General features: G+C 39.8%; 2 protein-coding genes across 2 annotated transcripts; both read right to left on the bottom strand.

Annotated features, from left to right (window-relative positions):
- Positions 1-929: 929 nt before the first annotated feature.
- hoxc12a (homeobox C12a) lies at positions 930-5,069 on the bottom strand. Its single transcript, XM_055049404.1, has 2 exons — positions 4,450-5,069; positions 930-3,342 (listed from the first exon to the last, which is right to left on the bottom strand). Exons 1-2 carry the CDS (start codon positions 5,045-5,047, stop codon positions 3,104-3,106), a joined length of 837 nt encoding a protein of 278 aa, XP_054905379.1. The 5' UTR covers positions 5,048-5,069; the 3' UTR covers positions 930-3,103.
- A 7,903-nt stretch (positions 5,070-12,972) lies between these two features.
- Positions 12,973-16,933, bottom strand: hoxc13a (homeobox C13a). Its single transcript, XM_055049402.1, is given in 3 exon segments — positions 12,973-13,579; positions 13,582-13,794; positions 16,122-16,933. Coding segments are annotated over 3 exon segments (918 nt in total). The 5' UTR covers positions 16,786-16,933; the 3' UTR covers positions 12,973-13,538.
- Positions 16,934-21,449: the final 4,516 nt, after the last annotated feature.

Here is a 21,449-nt window from a genome sequence, read left to right as displayed (position 1 = left end):
AAACACACGTCACTTAACTGAGACTGCTAGCAGCTTAAGACAAACGCGCTGTTTGTTGGATGACAGAAAAAACACAGCTCAGGCAGTGTGTGGCTTTACACTTCACTGCCAGCAGGGAGAGTCTTAGCAGTGCTTATAAGGTATAACCTTCTGCGGTTTAAAAACACCGAGAAAGAATGTTCAAGCGGTATCATTTAATATAATAATAATAATAATAATAATAATAATAATAATAATAATAATAATAATAATAATACATAAAACCCCCGTTTCGATATAGAATTATCACGCGATCAAATCGCTCAGGAAAAACCGCAGAGATGCACAAGCAGTGACCAGCCCGAAAGGTCTTATACATATATGGAGCACTGGGGTGTAACCCTATTACTGGTTTACAGAGCTATTGCGTGTTTAGCTGCGAGGTTATAGGCTTGTCGCAAAGCAGTGACACTGATCAGGTCAAACTTGAAGGGTTTTAAAAAGACTTTTTTTTCTTTTCTTTTCTATTCTTTTTTTTTTTTTTTTTTGAAAACAAAAGCACGTTTCCAAAAAGTACATATTAAAAGTTATTGGAACATAGGGCGTACGATGTAAACCTGGGCCGCCATTTTGCATAGTCACTTATCTCAAAGCTACCTATAACCTGTTGGCCACAGTAAAATTAGACCAACCTGTGTGGGCTCCTACGTGGCATGGCGTTTGAAAGCGTGAGCCACACGCCAACAAAACATTTTCTCAAATACCTCGAACGGACCGGTTAATCTTCAAATCTGCATTTAATTGTGGTTTTATTTATTTTTTATTTAATTTTTTTTTTAAACTAATCCCAGCAGAGAAGCAGACTATTATTAGTTTTGTTTTTTGTTATTATTTTTAGGCTGAATACGCAGGGAGGTACCGTGCAATAACAGACTGATGTAACACCAATAAACGTTTCAATATTCTGTTTATTGAAGACCTTACGCATATACATTCATATCAGTATTACTTTTACAAGACAACGTAGCAATCCTTACAAGCGAAAAGGAAGGAATGCAGTGGGGTGGGCGACATCATGGACAGCTATTACACTGAAACAGAGTTCTTTTTAACATGAAGTGAATGGTACAAAATAACAAAATTTTACAGTTTTTGTTGTTTTTTTTTTAATTCATTCTGAACGTCGGCCTATACATTCCCACCAACCCCTTACAGTTACAAACTGGCTACATAGAAAGAGAGAGAGAGAGAGAAAGAGAGAGAGAGAAAAAGAGAGAGAAAGAGAGAGAGAGAAAAAGAGAGAGAGAGAGAGAGAGAGAGGAAGGGGGGGAGAGAGAGAGAGCTATAGATATGGAATGCTGTATTGTACAAGACGATCAGTAACATAAAGCACTATTACATAGCGATAAGGGATCCTCAAAAAAGGATGCGAATACTAATATTGATTATATCTGAATTTTACAGAGTTATACACGAGGACAAGGTAAGGACGGAGACCATACTGCAAGTACATTGGGTCGGCCTTAGCGGCTCCCCGTCCCTGCAACATAATAATAATAATAATAATAATAATAATAATAATAATAATAATAATAATAATAATAATAATAATAATAATAATAATAATAATACATTCTTTGAAGGCGTTTATTTAAAAAACTTTTTTTAATATTATCGGTTTTGATTTGTTCAAAAAAGGAAAGGGTACAAAAAGTCACCTACAGAAAAAAGTGGCCCGCAGAGCACCACTTGTAGCACTTTCACATCAATAACATGCTGCAAACATTTTTTTGTAATTATTATTATTTTAGCTTACTCATAATACATAGATAATATGCTGCGGTCACACCCAAGTCCAAGGGCGAACACTCTCGGAGGCCTGAAACGTCTTAAAAACGATTTTTTTTAAATTCCATCTGTTTATTTCATATATACATTTTTTTTTTGTAATCATCACGAGCACCAACGCGTTTCAGAAATGCTCCTTTTGGCCTGAAAGCGTGCATCCGCCAGGGCACGTGAGTGACAGCTGGCGGACTGAGATGAACGGCCACGTAATAATTTCTTACTGTTAAGTCACCCAATTCACGCATCCTTATTGAGTTTTCGCTGGCACAAGTCTGAACTTTCCTCTGTTTTGTAGCAGCTCCAGGACCGTTTTCGAACGGTGAAAATTCACGCAGGACTCAGTGGTTTTCGTCGCTAAGACAAGTTGAGAGGTACCAAGAGAAGTAGAATAATAATACTAATAATAATTATATATCTAAAAAATAAAAACAAGAAAAGAAAAAAAAATTGGCTCACACTCATTTGTTTTTGTCCTCAGTGCGCAGTCTGTCAGGCTCGGCTGCACTGCTGTGAATTCCGTTGCTGTGTTATATTTATGCGTTTGTTATACTTGCCTCTCCTCTGTCATGCAGAGACCCAGACTTCTAGCACTCCTGCCCGTGACCGTGAACGTGCACACACAGAAAAGGGAAACTTGGGAATCACTCCTCTTGAGCAACAAATTACACGATAGGACGCGGAAAACAGCCGGGATGGACTTTTTTTTTTCTTTCCCCCCCTTCTTCTGATCTTAACTGAAGATATTATAAAGACATTACAGCGCGGATTCGTTGCAGTCAGACTGTCTGACCTCGCAGATATTTTTAGGCCCTATCTTGAGATTTTTCTGCCTTGAATGGCCTCTTCTGCGCCTTCAACTCTCAGGCTAAAACAGAATGAATGTTGTCATATTGCCTCAAAAAATATGCTTTGGTGGTTCAAGAGCGTAGGGTGGTGGTGGTGGGGGGTGGGGAGTACACAGATAAAACACATTTTCACAGCTTTTGTGCCATTACACCACGCCTCAAGGCTCACTGATGTGCATCTTATATGACGCCATTTAATGGCTTGTTTTCAAGGGGTGACAAGGGGGCTGGGGGGAGAGGGGGGCGTTTGAGATAATCCAGCAAAAAGGATCTAATGATAGCCTGCAATGTGAATAAAGATGGATATATGAGTGCATGCATTGAAAGAAGACCTAAGGGAGAGTAGTAGGCTTGGCTTTTTTTCTTCTTCTTCTTCTTCTTCTTTTTTTTGTTACTGCTTATCGATTCACCTTTCTATATCCCGCATCTCTCTAAAAGTAGGCCAAAGCTTGCTCCCTCAACATGAGTCTCTTTTTCTTCATCCTGCGGTTCTGGAACCAGATCTTCACTTGTTGGTCACTGAGGTTCAGCCGGTCAGAGAGCTCCCTCCGCCGCTGCCGGGTGATGAACTCGTTCAGCATGAATTCCCCTTCGAGCTCCGCCAGCTGGAGCTTGGAGTAGGGCTTGCGCTTCTTCCTGGTCCGAGTGTGCATCGGGTACCACGGGGCACCTGGGAGGAGAGGAGACGAGGAGAAAGAGGTTGAAGGCGAAAGAGGAGGCGGCGGAGGAGGAAGGGGGTCAAAGAGCAGATTAGTCTACACAGTTAGGTTACAAAATCACGGTCATCTTCAAGGTTATGGCGCAGCTACGGGGGCATCTGTTGTCTTAGAGGGGGACAGGTCACTCCAACAATCGCTGAAGTCATAAATGGGCGCAATTAGAGCGTAATTTGTGTCATATGGTGATGCAACATTATACAGTTGGAGAGAGTTGGAATGCTTTTTTGCTGTTGCTATTGTTGTTGTTGTTGTTTGTGCAAAAGCTGCATTGTGTATGTATAATGAGAACCACTGCACGCTGCACGATTCTACAAAAGTTGGACCTATTTTGGTCTGGTCCGTTGACCGCTTCAGTTTCTCTGAACATTTTCACCAGATTTACGTTAGTTGATCTTTTTTTTTTTTTTTTTCGTGGCCCTGCACAGAGGATGCCATAGTTAGCCAAAGCGCGCCTTTGCATCCCAGGAAGTTTCGCAGTTGCAGTTAAAACGGCGTTAAAAAAGCAACAAGCCGTGCCTGCAGTATTTACCTTAACTTTTTTTGTGTGTGTGCTAGTTTCGGGAGCATTTTAAACAGCTCGAGTCCACAGCAACAGATATAAATTCTGTTCACGAGTCATTAAAGAGGAAAAACTCTCTCCCACCGTCTTTTCGACGCAGTCAACCAAAGTGACTCCTCTTTAAGTCAGTTCACTAATTTGTGCTTGAACGGTGAAAGAAGGCAGCATAATCAGCTCACCTAAGCTGCGAAAATATGATGATCTCAGCTGAATGTTTTGGCCCCCCCAAAAATATGGAGACACCTATAGTTCAGAAGGGGTTTTCTGGGATTGCTTGCAACCACATGGTGCATGGGGTATTTTAGGGCAACCCCTAGTGGCGTGTGAGCACCACGCATGTTTCCTGCAGCCTGAAAAGGCTGCAAGATGTGCATCAAAATAACAATCCCTCCCTAAGGCGAATATAGCTGCAGCAATACTATTAAAAAAATGTAGCAACACGTTTATTGCACCACTTTTGTTTTGTGTCTAAAATGTCCGGATAACAAAAAGCACCCACCTCCGCCTGCGGCTATGTTGCCTGAATGGCTTCCCGGTGACACCAGGGTCTGTGTGTCGCTGGATGGAGGCTTGCCGCCCTCATTCAGCAGAGAGGAGCTGGAGTCGGACTCCATCGACTGACAGGACGGCGGATCCTGAGTGAGCTGCTCCGTCCCATACTCATATTTGGAGAAGGCAACGCCGCCCGCAATCCCAGCGTGCATCCCGTGGTCAGACGTTAGGGAAGATGCGTCCCTTGCCCTGTCCTCCCGTTTGAGGCTGCCGCTGCCGCCGCCGCCGCCCCCTGAGCAGGTCTCTCTGTTCCCGTTGTTGTAGTAACACTTGCCCTCCTCTGGTCTGGTGATCTCACACGACCGATTGAAGGAAGGGTTAATAGACACCGGGCTGCTAAAGTAGGATTGAGAGTATCCATTGCACGGCTCCGAAGGGTTCCACGGGAGGGAGCAAACATTGTCCCTTCTCGGGTAGGAGAGAGACGGTAGCCCCGCCAGCTGTCCCCCTGAGGCTCTAAAATTCGGAAAGTAAAACGTGTCTCCCGTGTGGATGTTTACCAGAGGTCCCACAAACCCTGGATTAAGGAGATTATGCTCGCCCATTTCCGCGGGCCCGACCAACAGCTTCTAGTTTATTGCAATCTGACATTTAACATAGTTAAACCTGGAGCCGCGCCTGATTGGTCACCCCGGCACCACGTGGCCAGGCTAAGTTGTGCTCCACTCGGTACCACCCACTTGGTCCATCTCAGACAAAACAAAACATTAACTTCTGTATTACAACGGTTTATAAGCTTTTTAAAAAATACTATAAACCTTTTATTTAAAATGTAAAGTCTTGTTTTTCTCCCCCTCTCTCTCTCCATGAGCCCAGAAGGGAGTCTCTTTTCCATTTGCACAAGTGGAACTGTCCACGGCCTCGTTTAATATCTTTATATGCTGGCAAAAGTTTTTTTTTTTTTCTTATGAAAACTATTTTTTCTTCAGAGAGAGGGTGCGTATACGACGTCTTGTTTTCTAACAAATTATGGTTGAATTTTGTGTCACATAAAATCGTGATGCCCCAATTTACAAGCTTGTTTTAAGAAAAAGACTGATCCTCATTGCTCATATTTACAGTAACAGGGTCAGCGAGTTGAAGCCACTGGGTCTGTAAAAATGAAGAAGAAAAAGAAGAAGAAGAAGAACAGGAAGAAGCAGAAGAAAAGAAGAAGAAGACGATATTCTACAAGGTTACTTTAAGAGCGTATATTTCACATCATATTCTCTAGTACACCTCACATGAGCAACTTTAACAGATACCTCCAATAAACGTTGCTGGCCAAACTCTGGTGGGATAGTTACACCTCTCGCAATTCTTTTATATGAATTTTACAAGATATCAGAGGGCACTTAACTGATTCAATCAGTGGAGAGGCCCTCTGCTTTATATCGCACTAATTAGTTGATTTAGAAGCGGGTGTGAGGACACCGAGCAAATATGGAGGCAGTCGAGAAACCCACCTTGTCATCTCACTGCACATTGTGAAGAAATGAAAATAAAAATAAAAGAAAAAATGGTGTTTAATAAAGCAGATGTTATACAAATCCTGTAAAGCAGTATTTCAGGAGTTTACAATGCTTTGGTCATCAGTCTGCCACGCAACTCGCGCTGAAGCGGTGAAGTCTAACTTCTGAAATCTCTCCTTGCGACTGCGCAACCTCACAACACCCCCTTATTTTTGGAAAGATCTTATTAAACAAATCCAGTACGATTTTGCTTGTTTGTTTCTAACAGAACGTGTTCCAATGCTCAGTCAAGATGCTGATATCAACAGATGTCACGTGTGGCTCTGCGATGTTAGTCCCCGTTGAAAAAGAACAAGAAAAAAGTAAAATAAGGTCATGGGAAATTTTTCTGATTTGGATGAAATGAAGGGAAAGAGTATGAAGAAATCATTGAATAATGTAATGACTTTACATTTCTTAAAGGCTGCCAAGGACGCGGGTGCTGCGTTAATTCAAGTTCAAGACGCAGAGTCACGGTGCGTTGAACTTGATGTTGAACTCTAATACTCTATCTTAAAGGTAATCCAAATTACTCTCACATAGTCAAACCAAGTGAAAGACAGATTTTTTTTTTCTTTTTTTTTTTTTTGTTGCAGCATACATTGTGGTATAGACAGATAGACAGTCGCAATTCTCGTTAATAATGTGTGGGAGAGCACGTTCAAAATTTCTTTATGTTGCAAAAAACACTATTCTTTTAAATAAACAGCTGAATCCATAGGTAACAGAATTATGACATAGTTAAGAATGGAGAAAAAAAACTAATTCAATAACATGATTATGCATTTAGGGATATAAAGAAACAAATGCGCATGGCAGCCAGAGAGTTGCACATGCGTGCTAGACAGCCCCGGTTCCACGCTACAAAATTTGCCAATGAGGTGTTATGTGAGAACGCCAACATTCATTTAAACACTTGTTTGGAAACGAGTTGCAAGTCAGCCGATATGTGATAGCCGTGTCTGTCACTTTTGACCACGCATCCTATCTCAACCCAAAGGCACTGAGCCGCGCTCAGGCCTTAAATAGCAAGACAAATATCAGATGTTTTTTAACGGGACAGACTGCGGGGACTCGGTCTTCGCCGCAGCTCCTATCACTGCACATTCTTTCATCTAGTTAGTGAGTCTCGCAATGCGTGCAGCGCGTTAGTCCAACATAATATGGGAGCTCAGCTTTGGCACTTCGCGGGTTCTCGTGTTGTCGGAACGACGAGCAAGAAGCAAAACAGTGCGATGGCAACAAACAGCGCCCGTACTAAAGAGTAAGGTGCAGGCTGGTAGCAGCCGCTTTACCTCGGGGGAGAAGAGGCAATGTGTTGCACCTCCCAGCCTCGTCTCTCCACGCCTCCGGTCCACAGATCCAAACAAATGCGTGCCTGCACAGGCAGTCTCCAAGCTCTGCTGCAGTCCCATATCTGACCCCGATATGTTGCAACACAAAAAAGAAAAATCTCCTTTGGAAAAATATAGTGGCAAACGGAGCACTGTCAAGGTCACTGTCTAGTACACTGTCTGTTCCTTATTGAAATTAGCCAACTGGAATCCCCCGTCCTGCCTAGACAGGGCAATAGCCTAAACAAAGGCCTTTTCTTCCTTCTATTCTCTCTTTGATTTTCTGCAGGCAGGTTTCCACAGTTATTGCCCAATGGAAGCTTTGTAGAGAGCCTTCCTTAAGAAACCAACTCACTGGGGAAAGATAAAGTATGCACAGAAATGTCAATATTCTCAGCTGAAAAAGAAGTTTGGATAATTTTTAATTTAATGATTTACAACTACCAACAGCAAACCCAACGAACACATTTATCCAGGGATACTGAGCATCAGAAAAAAAAAAACACCTAACAAAATTACTGCAATAATAATTTAATTACTTACATTACGTGTAAGCAATTAAATAATGGGAGCATAAAAAGAAAATTTTTAAACAGTAAAATTAAACCACACTCTTAATGACTCAGTTAATATTATGCAGGATCACCATAATACATCACCAACAGCAAGCCGTTTTTCATTGCTATGGACAAAATGAAAAAAGTTGAACTTGACAGAATGAAAAAAAATCTTGGTATAAAAACATTGCGATATATATATATATATATATATATATATATATATATATATATATATATATATATATATATATATATATATATATATATATATATATATATATATATATATATATATATATATATATATATATATATATATAAATTCTTTAAATTTCAAATTCACAGTTAGGGAAATTAAAACGCTGTTCGTTTGTTCCCCGTGACTCCATGTATTTGTGTGTATGTGCGGGCGTGCGTATGTGTGTGTGTGTGTGTGTGTGTGTGTGTGTGTGTGTGTGTGTGTGTGTGTGTGTGTGTGTGTGTGTGTGTGTGTGTGTGTGTGTGTGTGTGTGTGTCAATGTGTTTAATGTTTCCTCGGTAATAATATTTGTAAACACTTTTAGATTTAGGATTCCTCATTATGATCGTGAAATGATTTAATTAAGTTGAAAATTGCATAACTTTTCGAAACTTTTCATGTTATTTTATCTTTTGACACATGTAAATCTCACGGAGACACGGGTGTCTGATTTTTAGGACAACTTAACATTGTAAAAAGAGATAGCAATATTGCTATAAAACATACGAATGGATCTGAAAATTCAAAGCAGCTGTTTTTACGATAATAAACAATTTCTCAATTATTGCGTCGTTACAGATGAAACTACGCAATAATTAAATAGCTGTAGAATTAAGTTATGCTACACTCAAATATAAATATATGTAAATACAGGTGAAGGAATAGTTGTGTGTAGGCCTATGCTTATTTGAAAATGTTTTGCCCGTTTTATTTTTCCACTTTGTCATTTTTGTAAACCCTCATAAATATTTATATTTTATGTTTCCTCACTATTTTGTATTATGTTTTTATTTCTTCTTCTTTTACCTGGGCATTTTGTTCAACTTTGTGCTGTTTTTGAAAGCACACAGTTAAAAACAAGTAAAGAAAAGCAAAGAAAGCTTATAATCTGCAAATTTGCTCTGAGTATTTCTACTGCGGATGTTTTATCTGAACATGAATCACACTGTAAAACAGTTTGGGCATCGAAGGCATATGTTGAAACCATTGTTTCTGACACGCTTTAACCAGAAGTTCTACTTCAAGTATTTGAAATATGTTTTTCATCAAAACGTCAAATGAATAAATACATAAATAAATAAATGAATAAATAAATCAAACTGAATAAAATATAGACTCGTTCATATACATGCCGTCTAACGCAAGGAAGCAAAAACTGCGACAGTGCATTTAAATCAAAACTGTGGCAAAATTAGCTGAGTAAGCAGAGTGCTGCATGAATGAGAAACACTTTAAGCACTTCCTGATATTTTCCTCTGGTCACCACCAGAGGTTATCAGCCCCCTTTCTCATGTCTGTGTCTGGTGGCGGCCTGCAGCCATGACGAAACATCACGCAGACATAAACATGGCAACTTTTTATTTTTTTATGTTTTTTGGTCCTCCATCAGTGTTTTCAACATAGAGTCCGCGTCTGATCAGTTCAAATGTAAGAAGAAAAAAAAAAACGATTTTAGAATTTTGATTTTAAGAAAAACGGAGACAGCTTTTATGACTAAAAATGTTGGGACGTTTCTGTTGTTTGAACTATTTAAACGGCGTTGACTTTTAAGTAGGAACATATTACGCCGCAGCGGGCAAAACATGAACAAAATTCTCATGAAGCAATTCACGTCTAAGATTTCCTCTCTAATAGTACGCTTGCGATTTTCATACATACATATGTTGAGTGTAAAATTGTATTATGTTTAGATGTAAATATTGATTTCCTTTTGTATATAGTAACTATAAATTAGTTACCATATACTTTCGAACTGACTAAAGTATTAAAATAGTATTTTAAGTTTGTTTAACATCATATTTTTGGAGTTTTTGGACTTGCTAAACCATGCGTTTACTGTTTTACTATAATATTAAATTAAAATTCAGAAAAAAAAAACAACTCCTGTCATAATGCTCCAGAATATCAAAACCTAAAACATTTTTTATGTATATTTTTAAAACTTTTGTCTTCTGGTTTTATTTTATTCAATCCGTACAAGAATTAATGTCCGACGAAACAAGGTTCGTGTGCCAATTTAAAGCTTTATCAAGTCCAAAAGTCAGAAAACAAAGTCCACGCAAGCCTATCGACAAGATGCCGGGAAAGCCGCCCTACCTTTAATGGCTATATTGTGGGCGATGTCGTGTTATTATTTCCTCTTGCTGTGCTGATTGTGTGGCCCGTTGCTTCGGATTGCTGTAGATTGCTGCGGTTGGTGAGAGTCGTCAAAAAGTCCTACCTGTCCGCCGTGGTCAATAACACACACACACACACCACACACACACACACACACACACACACCTACACACACAGAGAGAAAGAGAGACACATAGTTCTAACTGCGTGAAACTATTGCTGACTCGCAGAGGCTTAGGAACACGGTGCATGTAACTATACTTTTTGCGCACTTCCCCAAAAACTGAAAAGAGCCCAAATGTCGGCGTAAAGCTCCGAAAGATGGTCAGAGAAACCCAGGTCAAAGGATATCGCTACACTTCCCCTTTTTATGAATTTATGGCATGCCATTAAGCCTCGGCTGTCTAGACGGGGGAAATAACACCTTGTTTGCCCACAAACAAACCACCGAGCTCCGCCGTCCAGCCCCCTTATTTATTATTCACAATCTTCTGTGATGTCAAGGTCAAAGTGACCACATAGTCATGGTCAAGGGTAAAATAAGAAGAGCCAGAAGTTTCCACTGGCTGCAAATTCAGGGACCCAGACCGAAAAAAAAGCTTCAGAAAGATCTGCATAAGCTGGAAAAACCGACACAAAGCTGCCAAAGAGTGGAATTAAACCACATCTCATCCAGTAATTATAAATTCAGCAAAGCTTTTAGTTATCCACATTGCAGGAGACTTACACTTAAAAGTACCAGGGTTTAGAGATTGAAACTCAGAATTGAATAAGCCGTTCTAAGCCTGATCTAGTCCGTTTGGCACATGCGTCAACTCAGCTCATGCAGTGTTCATTCCAATTGGAAACCCAAATTACAGACTCGACGTGAACACGTCTAAAGAAGACCTAAAATAAACTAGCTCCAGCTTGTGTCTGATTCCCTGGACAGCTGTGTGGGATATTCATTTGAACGTATTTTCCTTCAGTCGTTTTAGTAAATGTGTCTCGTGCAGGTAGCCTTACTGAGCTGTTCTAAGTAAGTAAATAAAAACAAACAGATAAATAAATAAATAAATAAATAAATAAATAAATAAATAAATAAATGCGTTTCCTACAGCAAATTAGAAAAAGTTCTGTGCCTGTACATGTATATGTACAAAACAAGCAAGCGATAGATTGTGTGCTGTATTATATTATCAGTTGATCAACCAATCTCTATAAATATAACCCGTTTAAAAGTAAAATTCGCACACTTTGTTTTACTCTACTCAACCTTCTTCTTGCAGGGGGGGGAACTGTGTGTGCCTCATACACATTGGTCACAAAAACGCGACAGCGTGTCCACATATTACGGTATAGAAATTGTGAAAATATGCCAATTTCTTACGTTTTGGATGAAAGCGAATTTATGTGAAACCAGGAGAACAGTGACTGAAGATATATGTTTCTGGACTGGAGATCTTGCGCACAACTTACCTGTTTCAGAGGCATTGGCCGCAATCCGCAAAGGACGGCGAAATACATACGGAGTGAAATACACATTTATCTGAATACTAATGTGACACATAAATTTAGCAACGCACACAGCACATATACACACACACACACACACACACACACACACACACACACACACACACACACACACACACACACACACACACACTCAGAGGATGATTGCTTATCAGGGGAAACGTAGAATTCTCCAATCAAATTGTGCCATTTGAGTAAAACGCTCTTTTGCCGGAATAGGTCTTTACTTTTGAAAAGTGGAAAAAGCTGAATGTCGTTACCTCCCTAAAATAATTGCCTTTTTTTTCAGAAGTAATTTTTGCAAAAGAAACGACCATCTATTTCATTAAAATAGGGGGGAAATGACAGACGATTGTTTTAGAAAGGTGGAAATGCGCTTTTGTGTGGTGAAGATGAGAACATAACTCGCTTTATTGTTTCCCTTAATTTCATCTCACGTTACAACCTAAAATTTATCTTAATAGATTTTTTTTTCTCTCAGAACTGGGTTCGATGCAGTTACATTGAACCAAATCTAACTTGACAAGCTGATAAAATCTCAAAACTGACGGCCAAGGTCGTGCAAATATTAAATATTTTGAATGACGCAATCGGGTCCTCTAAATTAGAATCGCCCTATGTGCAGCAATGTCTTTACTAGATGTCCAATAACTATTTGGTAGTACTGGAGTTGTAATATAAAGAAACAACAACAACAACAAAACGTACAGCAGTTTGGCAGCCCATTAACATATGCGCATCTCGAAACAAATTGAAATTTTCCGGCTGAGATGCTTAATTGACTCGAGCATGAGCGAGCATTTTCATAATCATCATTTATTTATGAAACACTGTTACCAGAACGCAATTCAACACCACAAAACAGTTCACATACTGCACCAAAGTAGAAACGATACAGGCTTCGTATACGCGACGTGTGGTCATAGCTCCACCGTTACACCGAACAAGGTCATAACAAAATAAAACGATTGTGCATTTATATGTAATACTCACTTTAATGGTTTACAATCATTCCAGTTGCATGACAGAGTCCTTCACTGATAAAGGAAAACATACAGGTTTATGATACTCCGGTACTAGATAATATGAATTAAATAATGGAGGCATTGCACTATACAGATTAACAACATAGCAGCCTATGTTTTAGCCCAGGCTTTACAGAACACATCCCACATATGGGAACATTGCTTTTGAAATTGATTTTTTTTTTCTTCCTTTATTTTCCCTAATTATTCTTTCTGCTGAAAGTCTTCAATGTCAGTTGTAGAAACTGATTAAAGTCGAAAGTTCGACTTATGCTGTCCATGTGGCGCTCATCCTCTCTAAGATGACAACAGTTTCCTTTGATTTTGATCTCCCCCATTGCAAGCACTTTGAGTTGTCGTCAGTCCTTTTAAAGAAGCAGGCTAGAAGAAGAAGAATAAGAAGGAGACGAAGAAAAAAATAAAACACGCAATACTTGTCTTTGAAATACAGATAGCGCTTTAAATATTATATATTTATATATGTACATTCCTATAAAACAAAATCGAAGTGAACTTTCAACATTTTCACAGTTTTTAGAGGATTATCTCTAAACTGAGAAGTGGAGGGGAGGCTGTAGACGTGGTCGGCGGTGTTGGCTGATGTTGGAACTTAAATTAGAGATTTAAAACGCACTCGGCCCAAACAACAACAGAAAAAAAAATATATCTAATGTTCTTTAGTCAAGATCTTTCGATGCGAGAGGTAAACAGATGCCGTGTTGTTTTCGGACGAGTCGAGGTGCAGCCCTGTCTGTATCAAGTGGTGTGGATGTGATTGTTCTTGGATTTGCTGACGAATTTTTCTCCTTGACCCGCCGGTTCTGGAACCAGATGGTGACCTGGCGCTCCGAGAGGTTGGTGGCGGCCGAGATGCGTCTTCTCTTGTCTTTGGTGATGAACTTGCTGGCCGCGTACTCCTTCTCCAGCTCCTTGAGCTGGATCTTGGTGTAAGGGACGCGCTTTTTGCGCCCGCGACGGTAACTGCTGACCTCGGGCTGCAGGGGCACGACGTCTGCAAGGGAAAGAAGGGGACATTTTAGATGTCGTCCAAAATACATAAAGCTCTCTACCAGGAGAACTCCAGTTAGCAGAAGAGAATGAAATCTAGAAAACGGCGTGTGCAAGTGTGTGTGTGGGGGGGGGGGGGGGGGGGGGGGAAGAGGGGGGAGGGGGATATGTGTGTGTGGGTGTGTGTGTGTATCTGTTAGTGCGCCTCGTGCGTGCGATCTGCGTAGATTAGAGGTGGGAGTTGTTCTCAGGTGTGGTGCACCTGATATTTCAGAACATCTGACACAAAATGCAAATAAAAAAATCACAGCACAATTCCGCGTCCTTTGTTTAAGTAAATCACACAAAACATCAACCTGCAGAAGCTCTGTTATACACTTTTCAGCGGTGAGTGATCATTAATGCTTCTTTAAACAGCAGTGTATTTGCTGATTAGATCTACAAACCGCAGTTACAGTTATTATTAAAGGCCTCTTGGATAAATCTGTCCTTAGGACAAGGGGTAGAACGAACAGTGTATCTGTTGCAGAGAGGAGCACTCAAGGAAGTGCCTCATCAGAAAACTAAAAATTGTCAACAAAACTTAGAACAGAATGGAGCTCTTAAAAACAAGTAAAGCAAACTTCACATGCAAAATGTTACACATAAGAAAACTTCAGATACAGAAACCTGAACTGTGTTTAAATACCCAAAAGTAATAATTGGAAATATATATATATTTTTTTTTTCTTTTTCCTCTTCTATTTTCAGTAACTGACTCATTTGTTATGGTTACGTAAATTGATAATTTCTTTTTTTTTTTTTGTAAAAGTTTTTAAGCTGCTAAAAATGTTACAAAAAAGAGCACGGTTCCTTAAATTGCGAGCAAAAGTTTTACAATTCCTTTCATTTTAAAATCAAATGAGAGGTGGGTTATTGTTTTTTCTAAACAACTTAATATTTTGTGTTTTAACATTCTTCTAAATTCTTTACATTTTAAACGATGATTAAAGTGCAAAACATATTGAATGGTGCTCAGTGTTTCTTTGCAGTTTTTCCTATTTTCTTGCAGCTGTGTGTTCCTGTAGGAGGACGTCACCGTGTGTTTGAGCACGTGTGCGCGCATACTTGACAGCGTGCTTGCGTGGCTAGCTCCAATATATTTGCAACATAAAAAATGGGAGTAGGGGGCTGCAGGGAGTAGATGTGCTGGAGGCTAGTGGGATGGGGAGGGGTTGAGGGGGTATCAATGTGCAATTAAAATAGCTGCAGATTTCACAAAGATCATAAACGCCAAATGAGATGTGTGTTACAGCGAGTGACTATTTCACTGCATGATCACAACATGCGAACCTTAATAATAATAATAATAATAATAAAATAATAATAATGTAAAATGATTCCTGATTGTGATGCGTTTATCTGTCTGGATGGCAGTGCAGATGTTCTCTACACGAGTCCAGATTGGCCTGCATGCAAAAAGACGCATCACAAGGCTCAGAGATTTACGGCCACAGTCCAAATCAAGCAGGCTGTGTCTCAGTCACTGTGTTCTACTACATGGGGCAAAGGTATGCAGTGATGTACCTTTATATTCTACGTGACAGCAACCTGGCCCCTTTCGTCATGTGACCGTGCCAGGCACAACGCTCAGAATATTGTCAGAGGATCAGGCAGCTGAAAAAGTTCATTTATTCTCATACCGTTATGCATGTGCCACTGAGTATATTCCACCTTTGTTTCTTTGTTTTCTTTTTTTTTGTTTGTTTTTTTATTGTTTTTTTTTTATTCTTATTATTATTTTAAGCTGAATATTTAGGATTCAATTTAATAATAATAACAAAAAATACAGACACCTACGAGAGTCTTTTAAAAAGTTTATAATTTTGCACACAATTATACAGTGGGATTATGTAAAGGTTCTTTATGGTCTAAAATGCAATTTAGAATTTAGCTTAGAAGAGACATTCTGGTACCAAGTAATATCAATGTGAACTTAAATCTTAGATGTTAGAAGAGGACATTTGTCTGCTTGGATTTAAGTAATGCTCTGAACATGATGACACGTGTGAAATGTTGTACTAGCATAATTGTGAAAATAATAATAATAACAACAATAATAATAATAATAATAATAGTAATAGTAATAACTCAATTCAGTTTATTTACACAGCGCCCAATTCACAACAGATGTCTCCTCAAGGCACTTTATAAAAAAAAAAAACATGTAAATTCAATCACATATACTTTCCAATTGATCCCTGTTGTCAAACAGTACAGTAAGCTCAGTTAATCAAAGTAGTTTCAAAAGTTTCTATTTCCGGAAATATAATAACTGTATTGTATCCATACCTGGGAAAGGTGATTTCCAGAGATGGGTCGACTGCGTTTGCTCTTTTGAGCAGTACACCTGTCCATCCCAGCCATTGGAGAGAGCCCAGTGCTGGTAGCCCTCCATGGGGATTAGGGCGTCGTGTCGCGGCTCAGGATGGGCGCTGATTCCGGGCACCACCGACACGTCCAGATATCCTGGGACGGCCTGGTACGAGCTGGCGAAACTCGGGTAGAAAGCAAACTCCTTCGGCCTGGTAGACAGTTCTTCCGTGGGGAGAGCCGTGCTGGGCTCGGCGTATTTCTCCGCGGGGTGGTACGAGCAGGGCTTCTGCTGCAAGTTCACGTTGTGCGAGTGGGATAATCTACAGCCGTAATATGGATTTCCAAAGGGGTAGCCGTAGCTCAGAGACGCGCTCGAAGACGTTTGGGGAGCGGGGCACTGCCGACCGCTCTCCGGAGAGGAAATATCCGAGTAGACGGAGCCCTGGTGGGTCGCTATGGAGCCAGAATGTCGTCCCAGCGCTGGGTGCGACATCAGGTCCCTGCAGTGGGTCGCAGGGCAATTACCGCTCAGTCCCTCCATTGTTTGGCTTTTATTCTGGCTGCTTTCATTCGGGCTTTTTTCATAAACGTACATCAAGGTGTCCGCCCAGCGTGGATGCAGAACCAGCGAAGTCGTCATATCACGGGCTGCCGATGCTTTTTAAAAGTCGACTACTCCAAGACGGACACCTCATTTCCAACTACATTTTACACCGAGCGCATGCGCACACCGGGCCCAACGGTGTGTCCACTTCATTAAGAGTCTGGCACGTGATACGCTAACAAGTCCTGCGAGATTGGGTTTGAGAGCAGGGGCAGAGCAGCTCCTTTAAAGACCCACTGCCTCGCATGTCACCGTTTTTCCCCCACAGAAAGCCGAGTCACACCATTGGTTTAAGTCAGCTAGACCCACACCCTTAAAGGGAAGTTCTGGAAATGCTCAAGAGCTGGGCCACAGGAAAACAATCAGACGTTTAGCCGACTCTGTGAACTGACAGAGTGGAAGCCATCGTGTTGATACATGAAGCAGTTTACACGTGCAAAAGAGGATGCAAGTTTATTTCAATAAATAAAATAATGAATGTGATTATTACTGTTTATGTATTTATTTATTTTTACGTGGGCTGGAGTAGCAGCGCAATGCGCAATAGTTAATGTGGTTCGGTGCTTTACGCAAAGCATTATGTTCGTGTGGTTACTTGCAAGCATTTTAATTCATTAATCTACTTTGGTTAATATTAAGTTTGAATAAATGTCTAATTAATTGGGAATTATCAATGCAAAACACAACCCCCTTCTTTGCAGGAGTCTCATGATTCTGTTCCACACTGACATGCAAAGAATGCATTTTGTATCCAAATATGTGTGTTAATATTCCATAAAGAACTATTGTGACAATTACTGAAAATTAGTAAAAGTCGTACAATTAAGAAACAAATCAAACGAGGACATCAAAAAATAAAATAATAATAATAAAAAAATCAGTTAAAACATGGAATCTACAGTGTGTGCGTCTTCGTGTTTATGTGTGTATCCATGTGTGTGTGATTCAGAGGTATAGCTTCCCCCCATTAAAAAATATACAAACTTGAAGGTGTTGCGTGAGTGTCAGTTGCACCTCATCAGCAGTAACAGCAGAAGGAGAGGACGAAAGCTATGCAGGTAAGACACCATTGTTTCAAATTTGGACTCATCAAAAAAATCATTTAGTCAGAAGTCATTTGACTCGTTCATAATGAAGGGGCGCCTCTATTCTTTGAAGAGAAACTATGTCTGATATCTGCGAAAATTCTTTCACAGCTTCATAATTATCACTTGCAGAGATAAGACAATTGCAACGTTCAACAAACTCGTGATGTTTTTTGGCACAGTGGGCTGTTATTAGTATTGGTTGTAGACTGCGCCATCGACTCTTTCTGGCGACAGGACGGACAATTGCCTCTTTCAGTTGAACTACACACAAACCACAAACGATACTTAGTTGGAACTCAAGCTAAAAATAAATAAATAAATAAAATTGTCCCATTTCACCCAACGAGTTACTTTTTACGCATGCCACTGACATCTCCGAGCAGCATCAAAAGTTCCTCTGAGCGCTACACTTTTACCTTTTCAACCAATTCCCCTATTCATTGCCTTGTGAGTTTTTTTCCTCTTTTAAAAAAAAGAAATGCTTACTGAATCAAGTAACAAATGTTATAGCTGGGACAGGCCCACAGTGTATCACAATGCCTAACCTATGACTCACACATAAAGCAGGCTTCGAGCTGCTACTGCAAAAGGACGCGCAGTCCAACTGCACTTCTTGGACTTACAGGCACAAAATGCCCATCGACTCCTGTTTGTAAACACATCTCAGAGAAAGCTGGACCCTCGCTGCCTCCCCAGTCGCTCCTCAGTCAGAGGCTGTTGCTTCTTTTGTCTCAGGGAAATTACAACTGCGGCGGAGGGCTCATCCAAATGGCAGCTGCACGGAAGTCCAAGGTCAAGGTAAAAAAACGCAGACAAACAGGGTCGTAAGGAGAGTCTAGACAGACAAGAATGAACTTCACACTAGAGTATACATGCAAACTAGCCGTTATTTGGAGAGCCTCGCTTTAAAAAAAATATTTTGGCGTGAGAGCGGAGGTTGAAGAGCTGTGCATGAGTCATCAAAAAAATATCAAGAAAATAAGTCTTATGAGAAGACGATCGACAGTGGCGCAGTCTTATTTGAGGAGCCAGGATGAGTTCAATTGAAAGCAAAACGAAAACAGAAAACATTCAAACTTGAGTTGAGTGAGCCCATATTGCACGCAAGTTGACGTCCGAATGTACCAAAGGAAGAGAAACACAATCAGATACTTTGATCTGAGTAAAATAAACATCCTCCTAAAACCACAGCAACGTACATATGGACGGATGCTGTGGTTGTTTTATTGTCTATATCAAATATAGACTTAACATTCTCTTGGTTTAATGAAATATACCTATATGGGAAGTGAGGGGGTCTTAAACTGAATATATTGTTTGTTTTTAACTTCGTTTGTGCACTAAAATATGCTCCAAATGACATAGACGATAAAACAAATAATAAATGCTCAAACTATGTTTCTTATTTTTACCAACAGTAACGTGCCATTATTACTGAGTGAGCACACGCCAGACATGCCAGCAAGATAATGAGTTCCGAGACCTATCCAACTGGAATAGTTTACTTTTAATATATCTATAATGTATATAAACAGTGCACATGCTGCAGATAGACGCGTGGCTTCTTGTAGGATTAGCACATTCTCATATTGCACAGTGCAGAGATATTTTATGCTATCCACTTATTGTGACATGCAGAAATAAAAAATAAAAAAAGAAACTTTATCAGACAGCTGATATAGTGCGCTGGCACTTTCTCTGCAAATTTTGACCTATTATTTTCTCAATATTAATATTTCCCAGTTATAATAATATATCTAAATGGAGTTGATCGGTGAGTTTTTTTTTTTAATTGAGTTTGTTATTGTTTTATTCGTTCAAATGCAATTATAGTTAAAAAATAAAAAGAAAAGAACCAAAATGGCTGCGTCTGATTCTCTCCAAATCCCGTTCAATTTACTCCAAGCTCAAATTAAATACCAGAGGTGCTGATTGAAACGTGAGGCTCCGCGTCAGCCACTGAAGTAAACAAAACGGAATACTTTCTTTCACCTTTCATGCACATTTCAGTTCCAGACAGACTCTACAAGAGAACAGATAGTTACTTTAAATTACAATAAAAATGATTTCTTATTTTCTGTATTTTTTAGAACTATTTATACATCTATTTGATCTTTGTATATCACATTCGAACTATTGTATAGATAAAACATAAATAAATTTTAAAAATCCAGTTTAAAAAAATCTAATACTTCTTTTTTAGCATCGCATCGCAATGGTTTCGAACATTTTCAGAGCTCTAAATCGGAACAGCAGCCGTGTCCAGCCATGATGTGAGGCTATAAATGACAAGCAGACATCATGTCCCTCCAGACGAGTCTTGTCGAGCAGGGAAGGAGTTCTGAGTCTGATACAGAGGTTGTGGGGGAGGGGAGAGCATCCATCTCCATGCATGCTGCTTACCTGCAGCCACCGGCTCTCCCAACAACTGCACTGCATTTACGCACATGACTCCAAAGGATAACCTGCCTGCACAAATTTGCGTTTGTATTGCCTTATCACACGTTTTGTCCGTATGATTAAGATAAATGAGTGAATATCCAAACTAACTGTTTTTACGTTTTGTCTTAATAAGTCATTAATAAAAAAAATAAAATAATAAAATGGTAACAAAAAAATCAGTTGGTCACTTATACCAAAATGGCTTCGTTCACTCTATGCATGTTCAGTGTTCACAAACTCCATCCCAGTGCTTTGCAAAGTGCAAATCCACAGGCATAAAACACGCTTTAACAAACCACGTAACGACTCAAGAATTTGCTGACTGCTTGCAGGTAAGACTGCAGTGTGCGTCATGCAAGCTGGAATCAGACCATCTTCACGGATTTAAAGCCAGCTCCCGGCGTTTGTGAGATAAAGTTGACTCCATATTTTTGACAAAATCCCCGTTACACCTTCCAAACCTATGGGCGTGCGAGTTTTTCTATTTCTTTTTTTTTTTATTTCTTTTAAATAAAAGTACTATGGCATTATATCTAAAAGTCTATCATCAGACTTCTCTGGACCATGGTTATTTGTTACCATGGTTTCTAGAAGCTACTACTCTGAAATTCTATTAATGTCATGCATTTTACTTTAAGCGTCCACTTCGCAGAGGATATCAGGGGGGGGGGGGGGCTGAGGAGGAAGGAACAAACAAACAAACTTTTGGGGCGATGAAATACTTTGTAATATTAAGACGACACAGAATATTATTCTAGCCACAAAACATCCCAAATATGAGCTACTTCAAGTCAAAACCCAGTTCGAAAACTGAAGGTAATCACTCTGATTGTAAACATTTTTCACTGCCAGACCTGAGCCATCTTCGAAGCTTGCAGTATTTAGTCGAGAGCTTACTTGGACTCGATTGTCTCACTCATTCTGGTGCCGCTTGTCTCATGCGCACGTAAGAGATTATAAGACGGTCATAAAATGTGGGATTTCTTCACAGGAGTTCTCAAGGCCTTTAGGAAACATACGACATTAAAGTGTTGTGAATGTATTCATTTTGCTTAACTTGCCAGCGCATGAAATAACTCCCAATATTTTACTAAAAATAACCACGGGGTAAAGAAAAATATTCCTTCGGATGCAAAGTGAGTTCGCCGGTGTCCAATTCCAAATCATCGA

This window comes from Poeciliopsis prolifica, unplaced genomic scaffold (assembly GCF_027474105.1).
Source record: "Poeciliopsis prolifica strain line A6 unplaced genomic scaffold, Auburn_PproV2 SCAFFOLD029, whole genome shotgun sequence".
Lineage (NCBI taxonomy): Eukaryota > Metazoa > Chordata > Actinopteri > Cyprinodontiformes > Poeciliidae > Poeciliopsis > Poeciliopsis prolifica.
The sequence above is the reverse complement of the archived record's forward strand: the minus strand, read 5'-3'. Positions and strand labels throughout refer to the sequence as shown.